Genomic DNA, 25,572 nt, shown 5'->3' on the forward strand with positions numbered 1-25,572 from the left:
TTCTTTCCATTTTCTTAAGAGTGATGTGATCCAATCACATGTTTGAGGCAGGACTGGATTAGATCTTTAAAAGGCCATGTAATTCTTGAAACTTAAACAGTAGAAAACTTTTTCTGTGAATTAACCTGTAAAACCAATGAGGTGTTCAAAAAGCAGTTACTTGCTACCTTCTTTTGAGGTAGTGTATGTGTGTATATATATATATATATATATATATATATATATATATATATACACACACATATTTTCCTCATGAGAATTAAACTATATGTAAAAATGTAAACATGCACTTCAGATTTAATTAATATTTTGGACTATGATAATCTTCCCATTCTTGATTAAAGGGTACTATTATGTTCTGTAATGAGTTTCTAATTTTTAAAAATTGGGACTACAGAAATATGTTGTTTTCTTTTTAACTACACTTGTGGTAATTCTTGTTCTAAAAGTAAGCCCATTTCTCCCAACTTAGTTTTGTTGGCAGGTGACAGATCACCTTTTTATTCTAATGTGCGTGGCTATAGTTTCCACAAATTATTCTGTTAACTTGAATGGAAATGTAATACTGTTGTCTAAAAACATAGTAATATCTGCATTATATGATTTATCTAGTTAAGCAGTTTTACAAGTATGTTATGTTTGTGGAGAGAAATAGCTACAGATAAAATATTTGCTCCGTATATCATATATTACATAAGGGGGAAAGAGAGAGAGAGAGATTCCCCCACCCAATTATAACATGTCTTCTTTTTAAATTCTGGCAGGTGATCTTTAGAGGGTAACTGAGTATGGATCATTTGAACGAGGCACCTCAGGGGAAAGAACATTCAGACATGTCTAACAATGTGAGCGATCCGAAGGGTCCACCAGCCAAGATTGCCCGCCTGGAGCAGAACGGGAGCCCACTAGGAAGAGGAAGGCTTGGGAGCACAGGTGCAAAAATGCAGGGAGTGCCTTTAAAACACTCGGGCCATCTGATGAAAACCAACCTTAGGAAAGGTAAATACCTTCGAGCCAAATCCTGGAAAGCTGCAAGCCCTTGTGTCTACTCAAGGCCACTTTGTGTGGGGGGTAGAGAGCAGAACATGTCTTTGTATATTCTTTTCCTTGATTCCCTTTCTGATGTGAAATTAGTTCCATTCCACGCTGCAGTGTCAGTCATGCTTAGAAAGTGTGGGCTCTGGGCTTGAGTGGAGCACCTTACCCTACTATATAGACTGGAGTCATTGGGTGTTTGGATGATAAGGACTGAGTGAAATATAATGGCTTTCATTACACAAGGCTTCCATTGATAAGGTGTTAGTGTGGTAGAGGATACGTAGGTGGCTGTTGCTTAAACTAACCCCAATTAAGAATAAGACACTTAGATTGTTTGAGGACTGCCTTAGCTTTTTTCAGAGGATTATTAGTTGTAAGTCATTTTCAGAGATAACGGGAATCTTATGTGATACGATGTTGAAATTTTGCGATGTCCTATTTTATGGTTTGTTTTCTTAAGAGCAAATTTATTATTTAGTAGTGAAAAACCTGATGATTCTAGTTTATGGTTTTTGCTACAGTGGAGTATTTTTGATAAAGGAAGGGCAAACTCAGGCAAGTTTATAAAGGGAAGATGTGTAACCGTGTGACTCTACCAATTTTATATAAAATTGATGAAGTTTAACAACTTTGTGTTCAGCACTGCTATTTATGTAGATCAGTGCCTATACTGGGTATAACGTGTGTGTCTCATAATAGTCTTTATTTTGTCTCTGAATAACTGTGTTTAGGATTCAGATTTTCCTTACATTTGCTAAGCGAAGGATAAAAATGCCATCTTTTAGCAACCAAGAATATTAAGTAGATAAAGTTAGAAGGCAGAGGAATTTCATTGTGTTTGATGCATAACATTTATCATACAATCATTTATTTTTTTCTTGGTTTGGCGAAAACAAAGAATATATTGATCCTGAAATGAACAGACACAGCAGTCCGTATTGTTAGATCTTTATCTATTAAAAATGGAAAAACAGCACTTCAGCAAATTCTTTGGCCTCTACTCATGATTACCCTATTTATTGATTGTTTGCCAAGAATGTATGCATCTTAAGAAAGCCAGGGTAAGAGCATTAAAAATATAATTTATTACGGCTTTTCAAACTGAGTGCATTAATATTGTACTGTGAAGCACTGGGGCTCTATAAAAAAGACTTTCTGACGCCTGCAAACATATAAGTTCCATAAATTCCTAAATAGGAGATTTCAGCTGTCTCTGGTATTATGTGATATTTGCACAGCAAACTTTAATGCCAGGACAGTTTTAGACAAGGATTCTACAGACTTCACTGCTCCTTATGGCAGACGTGCTGTTTACACAGGCTCATAAACCTTCAGCAAAAGCTTCTAAGACTGCCTCCAGGTTTAAATCATGTGGTATTTTTAGCATTCAGCAGTGACCAGTGCACTCCCCTTTTAATGCTGGAAGGTTATGAAGTTGCTGTAGTTGGAAGTCTTGCCAAACACTAGCACAAATAATCAGACAGTTCAGAGAAGGCTCCTGTTCAGCATTACTCACAGTATCAGGAAGACAAGGGTGACAAGTTTGCTAGAAGGTTTAGCAGCTAGATTTTTAATTAAATGATTCTATTGTCACTTTATCAGTAGCCACCTTAATTATCTATAGGGTATCTCTAAATAAAAGTCCAAAGTAAATCCGGTATGTTTCAACAGTTTGTAAAGCCTATAGTTAATTTTCATATGTCTAGGGAGCATATAGTAGAACACGTCTGTATCATTCTGTAAGAGGAAAAATCAATGCGTATGTTTTTGTTGTACTAACCCAACTCTTTGAAGCCATCAGAACAGGGGGAGGAGAAACCAAAGTACAGTAATTTCACTTCCTGCTCAAATTTTTTTTTAAACATTGCTTTCATAGTGACTTATTTTAAAATTTAGTTTAATTGTAGAAGGTTCTCAGCTTGCTTCAAACAACAAAATTACTAAAGCTTTTTGGTGGTGGTGTTTTTTTTTTTTTTTTCTTTTATTTTTCATGTACATAGTTTCTGTTTGACAGGTGCTAGATAAAAATTGTGGCTGAGATGAGAAAGCACTACTTAAGAAAAAGAGGTTGGGTGTTTTGTTTATTTGTTTAGGAAATTATGCCAAAGTACCTTCAAGCCAAGGAAGAAATCACCAGTTCGCATGTTGCTATTTTTGCTGTGGTCTTCCCAAGTCTTCTTCTGATCCCTGACAGGTTCTCTCTCTGGTATAAAACAGATGAATGAATGACAAGAATATTGGCAAGCTCTGCGGCTTGTTTTTCATGCCTAGCCTGTTGGGTACCTTCGAATGAGTTTGTGAGCTTTTCTAAGTAAACCTAAAGGGGTTTATTTGTCAGAGCTAGAATCTCTAGTGAACAGTTCACTAAGGCTTTGGTGAAGATGCACATGTAAAAATATGTAGCTGTTTAACTGCCGGCTTTTGTTCAGCATAAACAAGAAAATGAGCTTTTTTTAAAGGGCATCACTGGTGTCAGTAGGAAATCCTGATTTTTAGCTCTGGTTGGTGTGCATTAGAAATCTCCAGAAGTTGGTAGGATTCTGTGAGTCCAGAGGGCAGAGCCTTATAGAGGCATTAATGTTATAGGACTAATTGGGGATCCTGGGTGCCCTGTTAAAGTAACCCTTGTCATCATTTATGCTAAAGATGATACCCTCCTGGCAGTTTGCCACAGTACAGTTCAGATGCATCTGCTTTTAACCCTTTTCCGTATATCACTGGAAGTCTGACAGTGCGCTGCATAAACACCTTGAGTACTACAGCATTCCGTGATTTCAGTTTCTAGAAGCCTCTTTTCTAACGGTGGTGTGGCCTGTGCCTATTAATCATCTGGCTACTGAGTTATTACATTGGATTAAAGTAAATAAAGAAAGAACACGTCAAATCTGTGTAGATCCCTTTATCCTAATATGTCATTACGAAGCCACTTTCCTTTTCTCTTTCTCTCATAACACATAACAAAGATTGTTCATTTTAAAGACCTGTGGTTACTGGGATGTCTTTTTAGTCAGGTAGATTAAATGAGTAGCTGTAAAAATAAATCTTACTTATTTACATTATGCACATATTGAAATCATATTTTGAACATCAGTTTGGTTAAGTTTTGTGTTTCTCTTTTATGCAACTGTTTAGTAAAGATCTAATAAAAGGAAGAAAATGCTAAAAATGTTATAGTCAAAGATAATTTGGACACAAACGGGAAAAGTTTATTAACAAAAAGCACGTAGGAAGCATGAAGGTGGGTTCTTCTGAAGACGCCTATAGTGAGTTCTGTTTGCACCCTGTATACCACTCACAGCAGATCAGATAAGACACTTCTCTCTCGTCAGCATTATTATTTGATCAAAAAGGTAATTCTGCATTAATTGATTTTGGAAAATGCACTGTTAATATTAAAGCAGAGCCCAAGTTATCTTGGGACCAAATTCACATCCTATTTCAATATTTCTCTTACAACTTTAAAAAATAAAAGAATGTATATGTTTGTGTGTGCATGCTTGTATCCCTGTGCCCTGTCTGCCTTGGAAACACAGTCTCCCCTTCTCTCACTGTTGGGAAGATTTATTTTCATGGTTTAGTTTTTCCTCCCCCCAGATTGTATTTCTGAAGATTGTTGGTTTGCGTTTCTTTTTCTCTGTCTCTTTGATAGGAACCATGCTACCAGTTTTCTGCGTGGTGGAACATTATGAAAACGCCATTGAATATGATTGCAAGGAGGAGCATGCGGAATTTGTGTTGGTGAGAAAGGATATGCTTTTCAACCAGCTGATAGAAATGGCATTACTGTCTCTGGGTTATTCACATAGCTCTGCTGCCCAGGCCAAAGGTAAATAATGCATACGTGGGGTTGGAAAAATTGCTTGGCATCCTTTGTTTACTCTGCAGAGAAAGCACTGAATATTTTTATTCAAAGAACTGTAGCCTGTGTGTTACATTGGTTCCTTATAGACTGTGGGTTTAAAAAATTGGCTTAATTCAGTTTGGTTTAGTTAACACACATTTTGCTCGTGTGGAATGTCGAGGTAGATTTTTTTTTTAAATTACTTCAGCTGAATCATTAGTATGCTTATTGACCTTAATAATCTGCTCCACTGAGGACCCACAAGGAAGTGAGGAGCGTATTTGAGCAGATGGACTGTTGAGAGTCAATTTGCATTTATGACTGAATATCTAGTTCTGTTTCTTTTATTCTGTTTCTGATGGTTTTATGGGCTGTAAAGTATTTTTCAATGCTGATTCCCATTGCAATAGAGAATCTTATCTAAATCGTAAAGCCATTTAGAACTGGTTCAGCTATGTCTTATTAGAACTTCCTGTAAGTTAGGAAAATGTGGCCTATGCATAGGTTTTATTGATGGGGTTTTATTTCCAAAATAATAAACAACCCTACAGTCATTTACATAATTTCACAATTTGGAAAGCTAAGCTGTGAATATTTTCATTGACCTGCCTTTTAGAGGGAAGGGAATCATTCAAACAGAAATAACAATATTGCTTGTGGTGGGGGCAATGAAAAACAACAACGACGACAACAACAACCTTCTACTAGAAATATTATCTGAAAGGTAAAATATTTAGTGACATATTCTCTTTATCTGCAATAGGCCTAATCCAGGTTGGAAAGTGGAATCCAGTTCCACTGTCTTATGTGACAGATGCCCCTGATGCTACGGTAGCAGATATGCTTCAAGACGTGTATCATGTGGTCACATTGAAAATTCAGTTACACAGGTGAGTCAGGACAGCAGTTCTAAGGCAAAAGGTTCTATGTGCCTGATCTCTTGAAATAAAGCATCTCTGGTCAACCTTTGATTTTTATTTACTCTATGTTTCAGAAGGGTTAATCCAAATTGATTTTATTACTTTACCCCCTCTGCTTTATTTTCCTGAATTCAATGTATATTTAAAAGCAGCTTTCCCACCCCCCCCACCCCCGAATTTGTAGGTTTTATGCAGGATATCAAAAGACAAGACTTTTTATATTTAGTCAATTAAATGATGCATTACAAGAAGGCATTTTACATAAAGTTTACTTAAGAGAAAAATATTTTTGCATATCATGAACAGTGCCATCTGTGTACATTTTGTGAAAGAATGCCTTATTCACTATTACCGCGATCTTATTTATTTATATATATATATATTTTTTACCATTTTAATTCGTATGAACAGAGTCATGAAAGGAAAACGGTTAATACGTTAATGCTTTTCACGATGGCTCATGAGAAAGCAGTACACCTTAAATTGTCTTCCCAAGCGCATCAGAGCAGGAAGGTAGAAGTAACATGAAAAAATAGCCACCACAGGCAGCTGATGTATAATTCATGCATCGATACAGCAGATGTGTTGTATAAAGTAATTAACTAATCGGAACAATCAGGAGACCGAGAGCAATCTCCAGATGCATCTGTTTGATGCGCAAAATGAAATCTGTCTGTCTTAAAGGAATGTTCTGCAGCGGGATGCAATCTTGTAATAATCCCCTTTCTAATCTATGTCTCAAATAGTTGCCCCAAACTAGAAGACTTGCCTCCCGAACAATGGTCGCACACCACAGTAAGGAATGCTCTGAAGGACTTACTGAAAGATATGAATCAGAGTTCGTTGGCCAAGGAGTGCCCCCTTTCACAGGTACTTAGCATAGCATGTAATAAATAATAAGCCATCGTGGGGAGCCTTGATTTGAGGTTTGATGGGGCCCCATAGTCTAGAGCAACTGGTATCTGAAGCAGGACTGTCAAAATTGCAAAGTGACTTGACCACTGGTGACTTTAAACAGGATGCTTGATTTATTCTGAACAGAGCCTTTACACTTTTTCTCCCTTGGGGAAAAGAATGAAGGAAAAGCAGCTCAGCTGAAGAGTGTGCTAGCTTGTTTTTAGATTCCTTTTCTGAGTGCTCTGAGCATGGAAGCTACATTCTCCTGAGTATCCTTACTTAAGAAAGAGTAAAGGTGGTATAACTTCCAAGAACCTTTGGTGAGGGGGAATGGCAGTGTAAGTATTAATGTAAAACTTTACCGTGCTACCTAAATAAAAGTACGGTTTGGGGATATTTTGTTCATTACAAAAAGGGGGAGAAAAAGAGTATTTAGTATAAACAATTATAAAAATAAGAAGTTTCTTCCCTGTAACCAGAGGTTGAGTAGTTGTTTACTGGGATTTTGTCACCAGTTTTGTGGCATTGGTTTACCTTTTTTGTTTTTTTTTTTTGGGGGTTTTTTTTTTTTTTTTTTTTTTTTGGTGGAATCTTTTCCTTTCCTCTGAGATTCCTATCATATCATCAGAGATTCTTGAAATGAGACAAATATTTATTATTATCGCATTTGATATTTTACAATGAATTTTGGTGAAGCGTAACTAAAACTCTAGGTAGAGACTGCCCTGTTTCTAAATTTAAAACCAACATCATTTTTGATAATGCTCAGCTGATTTCACATAAAAAAGGATGCTGTGAACCTGCTCTTAATGGGCTGCTTGTGTAGTCACTACGTAATTGTGTTAGAATGCCATCCCTCAGTGTCAAACCCAATGTGAGGTCATCCCATGATACAGTATAATTCAAGTATGATCTAACTAGATTTTTACCCCATTTTGAAGTTCTTCTTTTTTAAGTTCAAAACGTAATTCTGAATGTTACTCTGTCAGTCACTTGAGCGTAAACCATATGATTCTGCTATAAACATTTCTGCAGTTGAGATATTCTCAGAATGTATTTCTAGTGTGATGCTCGTGAGGGTACTGGTACCTTTGGTAGGGAGCTTGTGGGCTTTTGTGCTACTGTTTTATGGAAACTCCATACATCTCAGGTTACAGTCCTTCAGCTTTACTTTGATATTTGTTGTAGGAATAGAGCAAATGAATTGAGTTTATAGTTAATTATGGCTTTCTGTATTCTTTTAAGATTAACTGTAGCCATAGAAAAAATATTTTCTATATTGCAAGTATCAGTTTCTTAGAATGCAGGGCAAACTCTTTTTGTTATTTTAGCTTATTTCCTTCTATCTTCCTTCTCTCACCCTTGGAGTAGAGAGGATGTGAATTTATAACCATCGAATAAAAGTAATTTAAATTAATTAAACACAGTTAAATCAATAGGATGATATAATGAAGCAGGTGACTCTTACATCTGGGACTTTGGGTTTTGCAGACAACTCCAGATAATATGTCACTTTGTTACTAGCGTTTGAAAATTTGAAATGTCCTAGAAATAAACTTTTTTTTTTAACTCCTAGTTAAAATATGCATAAACACCTCGTACAGGAATGCCATGTATCTACACGGTGCTAAATGTCCCGTTGATATTGGAAGTAAATTCAGGCAAAGATTTAAGGCATTTACTGTGAGCTGGAGAAGAAGATGCTAGTATGAGTATTTGCTGATAGAAGCAGTGAGAATTAATTGTTAAATGACCTCAACATTCAGCCAGTAAACTCTACCTCACTATAGCTTATAAATATAATTGTGAGTTTACTTAATGTTATCATGGGAAATGAATTGAATACAGACAATTATAACATTAAACAGAATGACAAAATGAAATTCGGGGCTTGGTTTTAGAGTCCTACATTGGTGAGTTTCTATAGAGAGTCCTTTGGAGGAACGTGCATCTGTGTGTTAGCTGGAGATCTTGCCGTAATCATTGAGTGGCGAAACTAGGCTATAGCTTCAACATCAGTTGTAATTACAGTTGTCCTTTCTTTAAAAATATCTTGAAAAAAAAAACATGCGTAGTTTACCAGCGGTAACAAATATTTGAAATTAATTTAATGTTTAATATTATGAAAAAATACAACCTCTTCTTTTAAATGAGTGAGTTATTTTATACTCCACTGTGTCATCTTTTATTTCTTTCTCTAGAATGAGTCCATGAATCTTGATACTCCATTCAGAATGTTTTAATAATGAACTATTTTCCGTTTGCTCTTTATTTTCTTTTCTGTCATAAGTCATTAGTTAAAGAAGAGAAATCCAGGCTCTGTAAGGCCTAATCCCAAAATATATGCGAAGCTTGGCAGAACTACTCTTTCTTTCCCCTGTGGTTGAGAGATAGTGATGAAGATGGCTTTGTGAAAATGCCTAGCAAAAAAATATTGCCTCAGTCTTATACAAAATGGAACCAACATCAAGAAATGCTAAGTGTTAATACCTATTTACCCCTCTATGGGATTTTGATTTATTTACTTGAGAAAATTGAGCATACAATCTAGCATACACATTTTGCTGTACTTTAAGAATTCTATTTAATATGATAAAATACCTCAGTAGCAAGTAGAGGTGTAGGATCCCTCATGGTTTGGCTGAGCAGAAAGTCCACCCTACAGACCCTGCTCAGCTCCCTTTACAGAGGTAGAGGCTAGGAGGGAATACCAGTGAGAATCCAGCAGGAATTCACCTGGGGTATCTGACAAGCTCTGCCTTAGTGCTCTTTGGAGGATTGCCCCACACTTGCTAGGCAGATGTCTTTGGAATCTTAGAACTAGGTGTTATCCTACCCAGATTCCGCCTTGGACAAATGAAGGAGCCAGTGGCCCTAGAGTTTGTCAAACTGCTGGTTAGTGACCGACTCAAAAGTCCTTTCCGAATGATAAATTTTAGAGTGTGTTAATTTTAAAATGAATGCTTATGTTGTCTTGCTGTAATGTCTGATAATATTTGCAAGGTTTTCTCCAGATGAGAAACTCTTCTTATAAGATTGCATGTGGTTTGATTTATAACTACGCCTTTATTTGTTACTGCTTTGCTAAATCATGAATTTGCCCAAATAGATTGACATCCATCTATTAAGTTTTTGTACCACATGTTTATTTTTGTAAAAACCTGTCAAGACACAAACACTTAGCTCCTTATGGATCTGAAGTTGGTCACTTTGTTACTCTCCCTTTTTTCAGTGGATGTGGTTGGATAAGGTGGGCGTTGTATTTTGAACTGCAAGTAAGGAGGAGAGAATAAATCAGGCTTGGGGACAAGAAAGCCTGTGGTCATGAGAACATTGAGAGTATGGATTCAGAAGGTAAAAGGGTAGTTAAATAAACATTTTGATTTATAATAAGGCATTTCATTTTCATTTTAGTTTTCCCTGAAGTTTTAGAAATTTAACTTAAGAACTGGATAAATATATAAACACTCAGTATAAGGATAGATTCATTTTGTTAAAACTACCATAAGTAAAAGGTCAGTTATTACTTCTTTCAGCCTAAAATGTTTCTTCTAAAAATGTTCAGGTCATATATTCCTGAGAAATTTTAATCTGATATGTACATTTTTCCCCACCCCTTCTCTATCATACAGGCACACACTCACATACTCACGCATCATAACTCTCACATTGTTAAGGCAGTGGGTCACTTTCTACTTCTATTTAAGCTCCAAGCTCAAGTCCCACATGGAGTGAGTGGGAATTGTCATTTTTATTTTCAAGTGGCAAAATATATATAAGATATATTTAGGTTTGAACGTTCCATTTAGAAGTCATATTGAGTAGCATCGTTTTTCCTTTTCCTTGACAGCATCTAAGGATCTAATATATGTCAGATTTTTTATTAGGTATTGGCAAAATAAGTAAACCATCCTGCCCGCCCTCCTGATGCTTACCATTTAATAATACTGATTATATGAAACTTGACAGTCATTGCCATAAACGTTAAATAAACCTCTGTGGTCAGTTGATTTCCAGTCTATGTGATGCATACCATCGGAGCAGCAGTTTAAAAATTCCCTATCAGGGGGATCCCTGGGTGGCTCAGCAATTTAATGCCTGCCTTCGGCCCAGGGTGTGATCCTGGAGTCCCAGGTTTGAGTCCCACATCAGGCTCCCTGCATGGAGCCTGCTTCTCCCCCTGCCTATCTCTGACTCTCTGTCTCTATGTCTGTCATGAATAAATAAGTAAAATCTTTAAAAAAAAAATTCCCTATCCGTTATGCTATGTGTATTTTAAACTGCACTTTGCATTATTGTTTTATAATTTTTAGACTAAAATGACATTTCTGAAAAATTTTAAATAAACATTAGTAATCACTTGTCTTAATATCTGACATCAATATTCATATTTTGTACTTCATGTGAGAGTCTAACCCTATGAAATTTATTCACATATTCACATACTTATTCAAAAATATGTATTGACAGTCTGCTGTGTGACGGGCATCCTATTTCTTATGTAGTAATAAGAATGATATGCTTTCATATTTGAAATAGTAATAATTTTTATTTACTTTGATGTATCATGAGCAAGTCTGTCACCCTAAGCAGTATATAGTTTGTATCCCATTCTCAATTGAGGAAATCTGAGACATAGAGTGTTTAAATGAGTCCTAATAGTTACACACCTGGTAAAGCAGAGGGATGAGAATTCATACCCAGAGCCTGTGAACTTAATCCAATATCCTCCTTGGTCACATATAGATGGGCTTTTTTTTTTTTTTTAAGGCTTTCTCAAATTAATTTGATGTATTTTATAAAATACTTCCATCTCCCTGAAGTATTGGTAACTACTTAAGTTTTCCAATTGTGTTTATTCTCACTGCTGAAATTTTTCTTTAGCATATGAGATTTGATTCTTTTGTTTGTACACTGACTTGCGTTATTAAAAGTATAGTTGTTTCTTGCCCCTAGTTTAGAAGTGAGAGGGTAGTTCAGACCACAGGGACTGACTTCTGGGATAACCTGGTATTTGAGAGGTTCCAAAAAGTTTGAGTTTAGCAGTTCTATGGCAGTTCCTTTCTTGCCCATCCTGGTACATCCTTCTGGATCAGTAAGTATAACTAAGCTACTAGCCTTTTGATTTGAGTCCCAGGGCAGTGTTAGGCATTTGCATTGGAAACATTGGGCAGTTGAATTTTTTGAATCTATTTGCAAGTAGGGACTTTAGGCAGCCACTGACCTGATATGATGGATGAGGATGTAACTGGCCAGCTCCATTTAAAAATAGAGCGTTTCCTGTTTGAGATGTGCTTGTAGGATTTTGTACTTACCCCTTCCCGATGTAATCCATAAATCTTGTTAAATATGTATCCTTTTTTTAAATTACAAAACTTTTCCCAACCCTTACCCTACTGACCATAAAGGAATCCGAGGTTATGAACATCTGCTTCGCCAGGCACTGATGTTCTTGATACTGATTGGATTTTATTACCATTTTCAGCAATTGTATTCATAGTGAGATCCATAAAGGAAATGGTAAACCTGTCTTATTATATGGTTAGTAGTGTGAATTGCTGATAATTGTTTCTGTCTTCTTTTTTGAACCAGTTCTCTGTCATATTAGTTATCTGCTTTGTGTTAATACTAATATATATAGAATCTACAATAGAAGAATAAAAATGTTCTCCAAATTTTGCAAGTTTTCCTTTTTGAATCTCATATATCAGGCTCGTTTTTAGCTGATTTAGATATATAAGGATTTTACTATAGTTTGAAGTTCGCTCTCTGTAACCTTTCAGATATATTAATCAAAAAAGCCAAACTTAATAAAGCATCTAACTTAAAATGGATTGATCTCAAATATTTTATAGCTACTATCTTTTCACAATAGTAAAACATAAAAGAGTTTAAGCCATGCCAATTTAGAGAGTGCTTAACAATGTGTAAGTACTTCATTTTCACTTAATAGATTTTTACCTGTGCTTTGTTTTAGATCTGAACAGGTTTCCTTTGACCTCAAAATCACTAATGCAAGGAAAATTACCATATCATGAGAGCATTTCCCCTATTTTTTTCTGACTTGCAGAATAATAAATACTGCCAAGGTTTAGAAGTAGACAAGGCCTGGAGAAAGCCTACCAAATGCTATTTTCTAATTGTTTTTTTTTAAAAAAAGTTAACCAAATCATGCTAATCAATCTGATTTTCTTGCTAAAATAGAGCTAGTTTTAGAGTGCTTTTTGAGTGTCTTTTTTGCACAATTACTACTTAAATTTCTAGTTGGGCTCTATCTGGATTTGCTTTTTAAACCTGCTTTATTTCATGTCAGATTTGGCCAAACACATTTGTAAACAAATAAACAAAAGACCTTAAATTCATAATAATCAAAACAAACAGATACACGCACCCATTTTTTTTCCTGTTTCATTGGAAACTGCTTGATCATAACGTGCTCCGAGTATAAAAAACATAAGAGAGCCTTTAACATAACAGGAGAGAGCCTCAGCCCGGCTCTGCAGCTCATTGCCAATTGAAGTAAGGAACGCTCTGGCTGTTGGGACTTTTAAATCTAGACTTAAAAGTTATTTGTTCTGTTTAGCATTTTTAAAATGATTCTATTAGGAATTGTATGTGCTTCAGTTTTAATTTTAACTCATAATGATTGTAAAGCACCCTGGGATGCTTGCATGAAGGGCGCTTCAGAAATGTAAGATTGTATTGTGTTCTAATATGCAGTATTATTATGGGGTGCTCGAGTTTCATCGTGGACAATTCATAAGGTTGCAGAATTCCTCATTGTAGAGAAGGTAGCTGACTTCCTTCAATAGTTTTTTTTTCTTTCATTTTTACACTAAAACTTTATCCTTTTTAACCATCATCTTTTTCTTCTTTAAAAATATTATCATTTATTGCAATATTTTTCCATAAAAATGCTAACCTAATTTAGTTTACTCAAAGGGATTAAAGATGCAAACCAGATGATAGATTGAAAGTGAAGAAAAGATTAACACTTTGTTAGCACTATTTGAGATCGCATTCTTACCCAAATGAGAAGAGAGGGGAGTTCATCACTGGGTACCGCTGATTCTCCTAGGTTTGTTCCTTTCTATTGTCAATCCAGCATTTGTTCCTAGGCAGTTAAAAACTGTGGAGCTACCTGAGACAAGTATTAACTTGATGAGCCGTCACAATAGGATTTCCAGAGAGGTATTGAAACTCCTGGGTTATGTTGACATAGGACAGAGCTTGATTTCGTTTTCTTTTTATTTCTTAATGGAACTATTTCTCAAAGTGATATATTTCTTCAACTTCATTCTGTCACTTTTATGTGAGTCTTTGTATGTCCTTGCTTTTTGCTTTCGCTTTAATGAGTGAGTTTGTAGCATTCATTACCTAGGAGTCAAGAATGTGAGCTCTGTCATCACCAGCTGTGTCAGCTCTGGGAAATGACTCCCCATGCCTCAATTCCCTCATCTATAAAGTAGGAAGAGAATAGTACTGATTTTTCAGGATTGTTATGAGAATTATGTGAATTAATACGTGTTAAATATTTAGAACAGTTCTTTATTGTTAAAGTGTACCATAACTTTGGCTGTTTTTCTGCAACGATGGGGATTGAGAGGTTGAAATTTCACTTGGGGGTGCTGCATAGTTTAAGAAACTGCTGCTCCATAAAAGATTTTGATTACTTTTTTTGGAAACAACCAAGAACTTCTCGTGTGTAGAAAAATCAAAGGACTGTGTTATGGTCCATTCTCATCGGTGAAGACCACTTTTAGCATCATCCTTTGAATCCTTATAAAGTTCCTATGAATTTTAAGATGGAAGTGGGGGAAGGCTAAACTTTGCACTTTCAGTGCTCATTTGTAAGTTTAGTAAATAAGGTACTCTTAGATTAGACAATGTCCAGAGAGGATAAAGATGCTTAAGGAGACTGTCAACTGGGTGGGAGTTTGTCTGGTGTCCTTTTCTTGAACTCCTCTCATCCTCACTCCCTGCACTCAGGGCTCCATCCTGTCTTTGTGGATTCATCATAGTACTTTCCACACTATTCTGAGATTATGTGCAGACTCACTGGGCTCGATTTGCATTGTGATTAACTGTTACAAAGGGACTAAATTTGATTCATCGCTGCAGTTGTGAATCTTGGCACACAGTAGGATCTCAGGAATATTCATGGAGCTGCCATAGCCTCATGGGATTAATTTCATGAATCAATAAACTACATCAGAAGTTTTATTAGTAGTATTTTATAGATACTCTGGTCTATAGTATTCCACTATACAAAATATTTTTCCTATTTTACTTAATTCTGAATTTTCAATTAATATAACCAAGAGCAATTACTTCTGAATTTTTCTCTAAGTAACTTGTTATCCCAGGCTGTCCCGTCTTTTTGCTTATGTTGTAATAGTCTCGGATATATGTACAAATCTATATGTTTGTAAGCAGAACAGTGGTCTTAGAGGTGAGGTACAAGGGACCCAGAGATGGAAAAAATGCTGTGAAAGACCTAATTACATGTCACTGTTAAGCACGATATTTTGAAGTATATTTATATGCATGTTTAAAATTTTTCTTCTGTAATCTAATGTATATTTCAGCACAGCTAATACTTTTCATCTTGGCTCAGTTGTGTTATATTTGAGGTCCATGCTTTTTTACTGTTCCATTTGCCCATTTCTCATATTTAAAAAATAATATAAAGAAAGAAAATTTGAATAGCAGAATTAAATGATTTATATACAAAGATGTTGATGCTGCCAACGTAGTAATGCTAACAGTCAGTCCCACCCCATATGGGCTCACAATGTCCATTTCTCAATTGATGTTCTAAAGTCCACATTTGGCATTGGAGACTGTTTAGAGCTATAAACACATAATGTGTAAAAGTCACCTGTATAAAGGCTCCAAATCACCTAAATTTAGGGAGAGCTGCAAGTGTAGATAACTGTTCAGCCATTCCAGAATGGACCTCAGGGACTTGGTTTGTCCACCCTTCTGCATGAGCACCAGCTTAGCCAAGAGCACATACCTCCAGTGATGGACGGGGCTCATTATCTTTTGATGTCCAACCTGTGTAATACATTTTTGCCATTTTACTATAATTCCTAAAGAGATGATTACCAGTTTGTGGCAGTTTCCAAAACTGTGAAGCATTTTCATAATATTGATAAAGATAAGACAGATTAATTTGATTTTTCTCTGTGACCTAATCCAGATGCGACATTGGTTTATATTTATCAAGTAGATACACGAAGTCTTTGGTTAACAGTAATAACTAATAAAACACAGAAATCAAGGACATGATTTAGTCTTTAGCCTCCTGTGAAATCTTGGATCATATCTGAGGGGATCCATGGACCCTGTAATGGGCTTCCAGGGCTTTGTGCAGACCTAGAAGTTATAAGTTACTTTTGGGAGTATATGTGGTGAGACCTTCCAAAGGTTTCATGAGATTTCCAAAGAGAGTTTTGTGGTTCATAAAAAGCTGAAAGCTAGATTGTCTTTTCTCCCCAAGTTTCAGGTCATAGCTTAAAATCTTAATAATTTCATATGAGGAGGGAATGCAGAGAAAGAGTATAAAATCTGTAAAGAGTTACGGAACCTAATTCTACTACAATTGACCTTTGAACAGCACAAGGTTAGCAACACTGACCCCCTGCACAGTTGAAAATCCACATACAACTTTTGACTTCTCAAAAAACTTAACAGTCTACTGTTTACCAGAAGCCTTATGAGATAACAAACAATTGATTAACACATATCGTGCAGGTCACATATATTCTATACTGTGTTCTTACAATAAAGTAAACTAGAGAAAGTAAAATGTTAAAATCATAAAAGAAAATATATTAGAGTACTGTTAAAAAAAAAAAAAAACACACACACCTGCGTATAAGTAGACCCATACAATTCAAACTTCGGTTGTTCAAGGGTCAGCTATATTTACTTTTGAAAAAATGGATTCAAACTTCTTCAGTCCCTTTACTCTGTGGTTTAACATTTTTCAAAATGCTTTATTTAGAACCCCTGGAACTGAACACAAATTTGCTATTTTTTTTCTGCTATGTCTAAATGCAGATACTAGACATTTCAATCTCCATAAAGGATGGGAGATCTAACTACACAAGGACCATCAGAGAAAAAATAAACACAAGCATTTCTCAAATTTGCAAGTTGGTACAGAGTGCCTAAAATTTAGAATCTTAGGAAACAATATTTGCTGTAAAATAAGTCATTGGATTTAGATTAATCTAGAGAAAAACTTCTGAAAACTTTATTTGGAGTGGTATATTTAATTTAATAATGATGAGCGTATGTTTAATAATCACATTATAAGCAAGACACCACGGTCATGGGGGGTAGGAACTTAACCATCCTAAAAATAAAACTGTGGTTGGGACATTTGCCGTGAGTACCTGCAAAAGGATGATGTGTCTTACAATTCAATCAAGTCATTGAAGAAGACCCTGTAGGATCTGTTTGGGAATACATGTAGATTTCATAGACTGTCAAAGCTGTTAGAAGGGACCTTGGAGATTATCTAGTTCAATCCCCTGCCTATTGAGCAGATGAACAAACGTAAGCCTCTATGTGCAGTTAATTTGAAAATATTACATGCATTTAGTCATAATACATTTTTTAACAAATATTTTCTAATTTAAGTGCTTTACTAACATATTAGTTAATTCGAATAAGAAGGTTTCAGTATAGTAAGAAAGATCTAGAATAGGTACTTCTACAAAAAGGGAGAATCTGGTCAAAAGATAGTATCCTGGCCTTATGTGAAATTACTTCAATTATGTGGAAAAACCATATGAACTGTGAACCAACATTTCCTTTAAAAATTATGAATTGGATATTTAAATAATTAAATAAAATTTCTGTGCTTTGCAACAATTACATTTTCATCTTTAGGAAATGTAAGAAAATTAAAACAGATTTAGATGTGTTCTCTGTGCTTCCTTTTGTATTCTTTTGGAGCTTTGTTCTGAGATTCCATTTTTAACATGATATAAGGGTTATTTTCTGTGAAAATGCTGTTTTCAGGCACTGGGATTGATCAAGATGGCAAGAGCCATAACTATGACAACTGGAGTTTAAGTAAAATTTATAAGTGATTAGTCTCTTCTCAACAAATTGAGATTCTGAATATGCCCCAGTTGTATCTCCCAAGAGAATGGCTTAGAAAGCAATAGAGGATCCAGAGGGAAAGATTTGGGGAACATAAGCTAACATGCACAAACAGAATATTACACTTAGAAATCCTGCCATTTGCTTCTCATAAATTGAAACCCATTTCCCTTCCTTCCCACCCCCAAATACCAGATGGGGGACTACCTGTTAATTTTCAACAAATTCGCTCCATGTCACCATCTCATGTGGTGCCTTTTTTGTAGAGCTTATTTGTAGTATTCGATATCCTTTGGGATTAAAAGAAAACTCCATTTGCTGAGAATCCCTATTAAAATTGTATTTGAACATGAAGTTGATTCCGTTTGATCCAAAATTAAAGTTTGACCTTTGAGCTTTTCACACACATATAAAAAAAACTGCTGTGAAAATTCAGGCCATCGGCAGACAGGACATGCAGAAAGCAGAGGGACATCAGAGTATATGAAGTTACACTTCTCGAAAAATAAAAATGTAAAAGAATAGAGAGCCAGCAGTTTGACAGATTGTTCAGTAAACGCTCATTTTATTGAAAATTATAAAAAGGTGCTTAATGCCTCTGTGCCATTAATACAATACATAAAAAGGTTACTGTCAAGATTAGTGTTCCAGACCTGAAAATTAACTGTAGGGTTTTATGCATCACTCTGCATCGACTGAGAAGTTAAAGGTTTCTGTATATACATTTTACATATGCGGGCATTTATTTCAGAAAACAATTATTTTAGACTTAATGCCAAAGACATTAGCAGTGATGTGCTTTCATTTAAAACATGGACATAGCAGATACATATTACAGACAAGGTAGAAACATGAAAATCGCCTTATAGAATTAAACCTGAGCAAGATTATTTCCCTTGCTGTCTCTAGAGTATTCCAATTTCAAAACATACATTCCTTCCTACAGAAAAAGATATTCAGATTCCTTAGTTGAAATTAATTAGCATTCAGAAACCAGATAGCATGTTTTTGGGTATTCATGAGATCTCTGTTTGAAAAAAATGTTTTTAACTTGTAGAAATGTGTTGCAACACACAGATGGGAAGAAAAAGAAAAAAAAATCTCTTTAGCAAGCACTGTGTGTAAAAGGAATATTACATTTTGCACGCTCCTGATTGCTCTGTGTAAACAGTTTTTGACATCTGTCTTTATAGTTTTCGAGGAGAGGAAGACTTTGTTAAAAGAATCATTTTTATACAGCAGTCACCATTTCAGTCTTGCTTTACCTGTATTATGAAAGCAGATGGTCTGCATGTCTTTTGAATATTTATAACTATCAAAAACAATCTCTTGCTATTCACCCTTAGGCTTATGAGATGTCAGGACTGTTCTGGTTGAAAAAAATCATCCTGGGTGTTTACAGAAAGAGGATTACATTAAGCTGAAATGACTATACATTTTCCAGTTTAATATTTGTCCATCAGCTGTTTAATCGTATTTAGATAATTGTGTAAATAAGATGTTGTAGCCTTTGCCCTCTCTGCTGATGGAGCCTGAAAGCTTTAAGCATGGGTGAGCCACCATTTTGTAGATGCTTTTGCTACCTCCTCCCACCTCAGTTAAACCGTCAGCAAGTCCTCAGTAAGTTTTGATCATGATATCACAGCCCTGTTTAAAAATATATATACATAGTGCACAAAAAGTCAGTATGGAGATCAGATGAAATGCTAGGGAGCTGCTGGTTTCCGGGACAGGCTGTTTAGTTTATTAGAGTATATTGTAATATGCAAATATGGTACAGCACTTCAATTACCCTTTCAAGATGACATGGCTTTCTCTTTATTCTCCATGAGCACGCAGAGCTGGGAGGGTATTTTGGAAAACTTTTGGTATAGTGGGGGTTAACTGTTTTTTGACTGGAAGCTGAGCAATCAGAGATAACAGATTTTGCTGTGGTTGGTTGATTTGGCAGAAAAGCATGAACAGTTTTGGTTTAAATGATTGAATAACCTGATTAGCATTGTTTTGGGGTGGGTTTTTTTGTTGTTGTTAAAGGCACAACAAAGCAATTTTAAGGGTAATCAGATCACTGCCTTTCCCCAGTTGCTAAACCTTTTTTTTTTTTTTTTTCCAGAAGGCCTCACCTCTCCCTAAAACCCCTTCATTGGCTACTAAGATGACCAAGTAGAAAAATAAAATAATCTTCCTTCAGTTTCTAAATGTGTTCTAAATATATACCTACCGCGTATGTTATATTCTAGTAGGGGTTTGAAAGAATTTATAATATTTTGAAAAATGATATGACCTCAACCAATTCCTTATGGGTTTTTTTTGTTTTTGTTTTTCACATTTGGAGACCTGCAGTATTTGAGAGCAAAGGTTCAGAATGTTCTAACTATATCTAAGTCGGGCTTTAGAAAAATTCCACCCTTACCTTTTCACAATTAGAAAGGTTATAAATAATGTATTTGGCTGAAAAGGAAGCTCAGCCTGTGGCAGATGGTATCATTCTAGAGTACTGGGGTTTCTGTGAAGATGGCATTCTTTCAGATCGGAACTTCAGCAGACTCTCAGAAAGAACCGAAGCTCTTCATAGGGAGCAGACATGTGCTTTATGGATCTTAGAAAAGCTTACAACTTGGCTCCTAGGATGAGAATATTGTGTCACACTGGGGTTATGAGACCCACAGCCAATTTCTGCCAACTTTCAGATTGCGTTTCCCAACGCTGGAAGCTGTGGCCTATTCATTGGTTGGTGTACTGTGCAGCTTTTGAACTTGGGATCTGAGCTGACTTGAGTTTGGTCAGCCTGATTATTTTATTCCCTGCACACTGACATTCTGCATAGACCGGCCACTGAATAGGAAAACTTGCGATACAAGTTGTGCCTTTTTCAAAGTGCTTTGGAGAGCTTGTATAAATAGACACCGAGAGAGAGAACTGGAATAACATAACCACCGAGCACTGCGACTTCCGAGACATCTGTGTGGATGTATTTTGAAAAACCTGGGAAGGGATCTCTTGCAAATTAATGAACAAAGTTTCTTTAAACTGAGTTCTATCATGACAGCTAAAAATGATGCATTTAAAAGATTCATGTGACAAGCTGCCATTACCTTTGACCTTTTAGGAACCAAAAAAAAAAAAAAAAAAGGATTTTCTGGTAGCCTGCAGTAATGGCTAATTTCAGTGACCTTTAATCCTTTGATTGATCACCTAATATGTGCCCAGCCCTGTGGTGGGTCCAGGCCTTTCGGAGATAAGACCCAAGATTCATAACAGCAAGAAGAGTGCTGGGGAGGTGCTACGTGCCAGGTGGACACCAAGTCAGAAAGGCTTTGCAGAAGTGAGGATACCTGAACTGTGTCCTGAAGGATGTGCTGCTGTTAGCCAAAGAGGGGAGAGGGCATGCTTTGAAAATCCAAGTCAAAGAAGTGGTGTATGTCTTCCTGATGCCTGCTCCCAGTAGAGGCCAGCTTCACGAGATACTGCCAGATTGGAAAATGTTGAAACTAATGGCGGAATACTTTTTTCCTTTGGTGTTTCTAGTTATCCCTTGACCCAACTTACAACTTAATTTACTTAGTATGCTCTCTGTCCTCCATAAGAAAGTGTATTTGACTTAAAAATATATCCCTTGAAAATTCTGATACTCTTCTGTTATTTAAAGCATAGTCTTTTGACTGATCTGAAATGTGATCATAAAAGCCAGTAAGGAGGAGGAGGCAGAGGGTTGTCATAGTAATTAACATCTCTTAAGTCCATACTCGGGTATGTTCCCAGCTCTGTGCTAATTGCATAACATTCATCATTTTATTTATTGTCTATGTAAGTGTAGATACTGTCTCTCTTTAGGTCATTATTTTTCTAGTAACTTGCTTAGTGCTTGGCACCTAGTAGGAGTTCAGTCGATATATGCCAAAGGAATGAAAGAGACTACCTGAATGAATGGATTCTCAGAACAATCCTATGAAGTGAGTGCTGCCATGATTCCCATTTAGTAAGGGGGATTATGATAGAATGAGAGTCAGTTACCTTGCACTAGGTCATATTGCCAATGTGCTACACATTTTGGACTTGAATGCAGATTTAACTATTCTCTTTCATCAGATGAATATTTAGTATGTGTTTAGTATATGTCAGACATTTGTACTGGAAAAGAATATGGAGCCCCAGAGCTGCATAAACTCACATCTTATTGTAGTCTGTTTAAACCAGAGTCTTTTGATTGACATAAGAATCCCAGGCATCTCTCCTTAAAAACATGGATTTTGGTCTGCCTATGCCCTACATATCCCCATCCTCTAGGAAAAATAATACCCTCCCTCTTGACTTTGTTATTTGTGTTATGCAAATAATAGGTGTTTCTTTATGATTCTCTCGGTTTAAGAACCAGTACTGAATATGATCTTTGAAATGCCATGTGCCCCAAAGATCTTGAAATCTCTTTCTTACCCTTGAAACTGATAGTGTAGTCAGATGCCATACTTGATTCTCAATAGGGATTTTACCACTCACAGAAAATGTCCTCATGCAGTGGCCACATGAGTAGTTTAGTTGTACAGATTACTGCATGTTGTTCCAAAAAAAATAGAGCTTACCTCAAGTTACCTGAATTATGGAATATTTCCCAGCCCCCTGAAAGCACAGAAGTCAGAGAATTTAAATAGTGGCATTGGCATGTGAGTTAACCTGCGGATTAGCCTTTTGATTTACGTCTTGCTTAGGCTAATATTTACATTAATCAGAGTTTCTTAAGCACACACCACTTGACAGAGTAGAAAGCATCCAGAAAGTCACTTAAGGACAGAGCCTTCCAAGTTAGGGTTAAACCAGGGCAGGAGGAAGCTTTGATGATCATGCACATATGGATATTATTTTCCACATATGGATAATAATGAACTACATAGCACTATTACATATGGGCTGTAATGTTATAAAAATATTTCAGATGGGTTGTTTTTCCACATACCATGTATTCTTCCTTTTGTCCCCCCATATATTTTCCACTGTTGGTCTACTGAATCACATTAAATTGAAGTGATCCATTTATGTATCTGTCTTACTAACAGATGGTGAACTTCTTATAGGCAGAGGCTGTGTCTTAATCTACTTTTGTATCCCTCATACCTGCCAGGCACATAGTAGGTGTGTGTGGCAAAAAGCAAATTTCATATACAGAACTCATGGCAAACTGAAATAGACTGAATGTCAGAGCCCTTAGCAAAATTTAGAGAATTCCCATACATTTCTGAAAACTAAGACATAAACTACATCTAAAACTTATATGTAGTATTATATTGACATTTAAGAAACTGCCAAAATGTCTAGGAATAAGAGTAATAATTTTTTAAAAATTGGACCAAAGTGGAAGAACATCACCTGTCATCCATTTGCAAAATCACCATTATCCATCAGCAATCTCAATAGTTTTATTAATGTCTGACTTTATTGATCCATTATTACAATAGAGTAAGTATGATTGAAGCTGACGGATTGTTAACTGGATCAGGTAATCTGGCTCTGGTTTTGGCAACCTTGCTAAGTATCTTTTTGTAGTCTGGACTAAGAGAGGCTCTTAGTAAAATTGCAAGCTACTGGATTAATGGCAGAGAATCACAAGCATATGAAGAATGTCTTTTTAGAGGAATAAAATGTGAAAATGACTATAATAAAGTAGAAAGTGTCCAAAAAAGAAGGAGAAAAAAAAAGAAAGTGCCTCTTAGGAAAGATAGCCATGTTTTACATAAATAATATAATTCTGGATTATCCTTCACCTGAGGTTCTTCAAAGATCCCCAGGAGCTATATATTACAGGAGTGTGTTCATGTTACAAAATTAACACTGATAATGGATGTCAGAAGAATCAATAATAACCAAAAGAGCTTTAAATTAGAAGTAGCTTAAAGAAGATAATGATATAAAAATAGTTTTGTCTCCAAACTGGCTTTTCTGGTTGTTCCCTGCCTCCTAAACAATGCTGCCTTCTGTAAACTATTTCACCATAGACCAACTGAAGTCTGAAATGTAAGTTCTCATGTTACTCCACATAGGAGTGGAAGAAGGATGAGTGGTGGAAGTCTAAGTATTCCTAAAATGCAGTTGGAGATTAATTGAACTGCTTATTAGGTAACATGGGCATTAAGGTTAAAAATAACAATGAATTAAATTACTCAAATTACCATATCCAAATTTTCTGGGAAGAAAACTTTGTTTGTTGAAAATGAGATTTTTTTTAAAAAAAGCAACTCAAAAATTATTTTCATTCCTGTCTTTATATGTTACACTCTTAACTTTGTTTTCAGGGTTTTTTGTTGAAAGCAGAATAAAGACAAGTAACAAAATAGGTCATTTTCTTTTCTGTGGTATCCTCGAGAAATTTAGTAAGCGTGAACTATGTATATTTTAAAATTTTATGGTTAGTTTGAAATTCAGAACTCAACTTTACTTGAAACTAGCAGTGAGACTATAGAATGTTTCTTTCTCTGAATGAGGATCTCTGTGATAGTCAATTTTTTCCTTAAATATGGTTAGTTAACCTTTGAAGAGCGTTACTGTAGTTAATGTACCTCCAGTTGAAACCCAAATAATAGGAGTAGAAAGTGCAAGCGGTGTTTCCTAAACTTTATGCACACTCACATCCCCTGGGGATTTTGCTAGACTACAGCACCCAGAATTATGCATTAGGTTTCCAGGTGATGCCAATATTGCTGGTCCCTGGGCCATACTTTGAATAGCAGGGATGTAGAGTATAGCTACTTAACCTCGAAGTAGTGTTTATTTATGAATTGCAATGGTAAAGTCATCTTCACGTACTTGGATTTATTGGGATCAGTGAAAGTTTGTCAGCCTAAGAATAAATGACATTGATAGAAGTTCCCTGAATACTAGAGCAAAGTCTGTTGGTTTGATAGCTTTATACTGGTCTCAGTGGGCTGTTGCTTTCTACTTAAATAAGCATTTGATGCGCTACTTGATGAATTTTAAGAAGTTGAGGCTTTAGGCCAGAGTGCGAAACAAATATGTATTGGTACTCAGTTGATTAAAAAAAAATACCATTTACACAATTGAAATCATTTTTGTGTTCCATCTTGTGCCGATATGTATTACAAATGTTTCCCCCCCCCCCTCTTCGTGCAGAGTATGATTTCTTCCATTGTGAACAGCACTTACTATGCAAATGTCTCAGCAGCAAAATGTCAAGAATTTGGAAGGTGGTACAAACATTTCAAGAAGACAAAAGATATGATGGGTAAGCAAAAAAACTGTTGCAGTGGTGGCTACATACCATTATGTGTCATTTGGGGGTTTATCAAAGTCACATCTAAAGCCAGGTCTTGTGATTGCCCAATTAGAGATCAATTTAGAATGTTTCTTTGAGGGTGGGGAGTGGGTATGAGTATAATGAGATAATTAAATTCAATAAATGTTTGTGTTTAAATCAGCCAAACTGACTTGGTTGTCAGACATGCAGGAAATCGAGGCGGGAGGAGGGAAGCTGTCATTTTTTAACATCTCAGTGAAGACCTAACCAGGCCTTGAATAACTAATATTAGCTGTGATTTCTCTCAGAGATAAATCATGCTTTTATGTGTTTTGTTTTTGTTTCAGAGAAAGAGAAAGTGCCTATTTTTACACCCAATTTTTAAGGAAATTAAATTGTATTTATAGTTTCCACAATTGAGATCAAGTGATTTTTATAGCTCTAATCCCCAGCCCCTCTAGATAGGCACTTCGGTGAGTGCACTGCTTTACCATCCATACCAGAGACATCAT

General features: G+C 35.9%; 1 protein-coding gene across 3 annotated transcripts in view; it reads left to right on the forward strand.

The window, feature by feature from the left end:
- The window catches only part of SATB1 (SATB homeobox 1), a 78,490-nt gene that overhangs the window by 2,928 nt on the left and 49,990 nt on the right, over positions 1-25,572 (forward strand). For all 3 annotated transcript variants that reach the window (XM_055321492.1, XM_055321493.1, XM_055321494.1), the window contains 5 exons: positions 765-999; positions 4,688-4,864; positions 5,643-5,769; positions 6,546-6,669; positions 24,937-25,048. In XM_055321492.1, coding sequence (XP_055177467.1) covers positions 789-999; positions 4,688-4,864; positions 5,643-5,769; positions 6,546-6,669; positions 24,937-25,048 — 751 coding nt within the window. In that variant the 5' untranslated portion in view covers positions 765-788. The remainder of the gene's footprint in view (positions 1-764; positions 1,000-4,687; positions 4,865-5,642; positions 5,770-6,545; positions 6,670-24,936; positions 25,049-25,572) is intronic.

Source organism: Nyctereutes procyonoides, unplaced genomic scaffold (genome assembly GCF_905146905.1).
Source record: "Nyctereutes procyonoides isolate TBG_1078 unplaced genomic scaffold, NYPRO_anot_genome, whole genome shotgun sequence".
NCBI classification, from domain to species: Eukaryota; Metazoa; Chordata; class Mammalia; order Carnivora; family Canidae; genus Nyctereutes; species Nyctereutes procyonoides.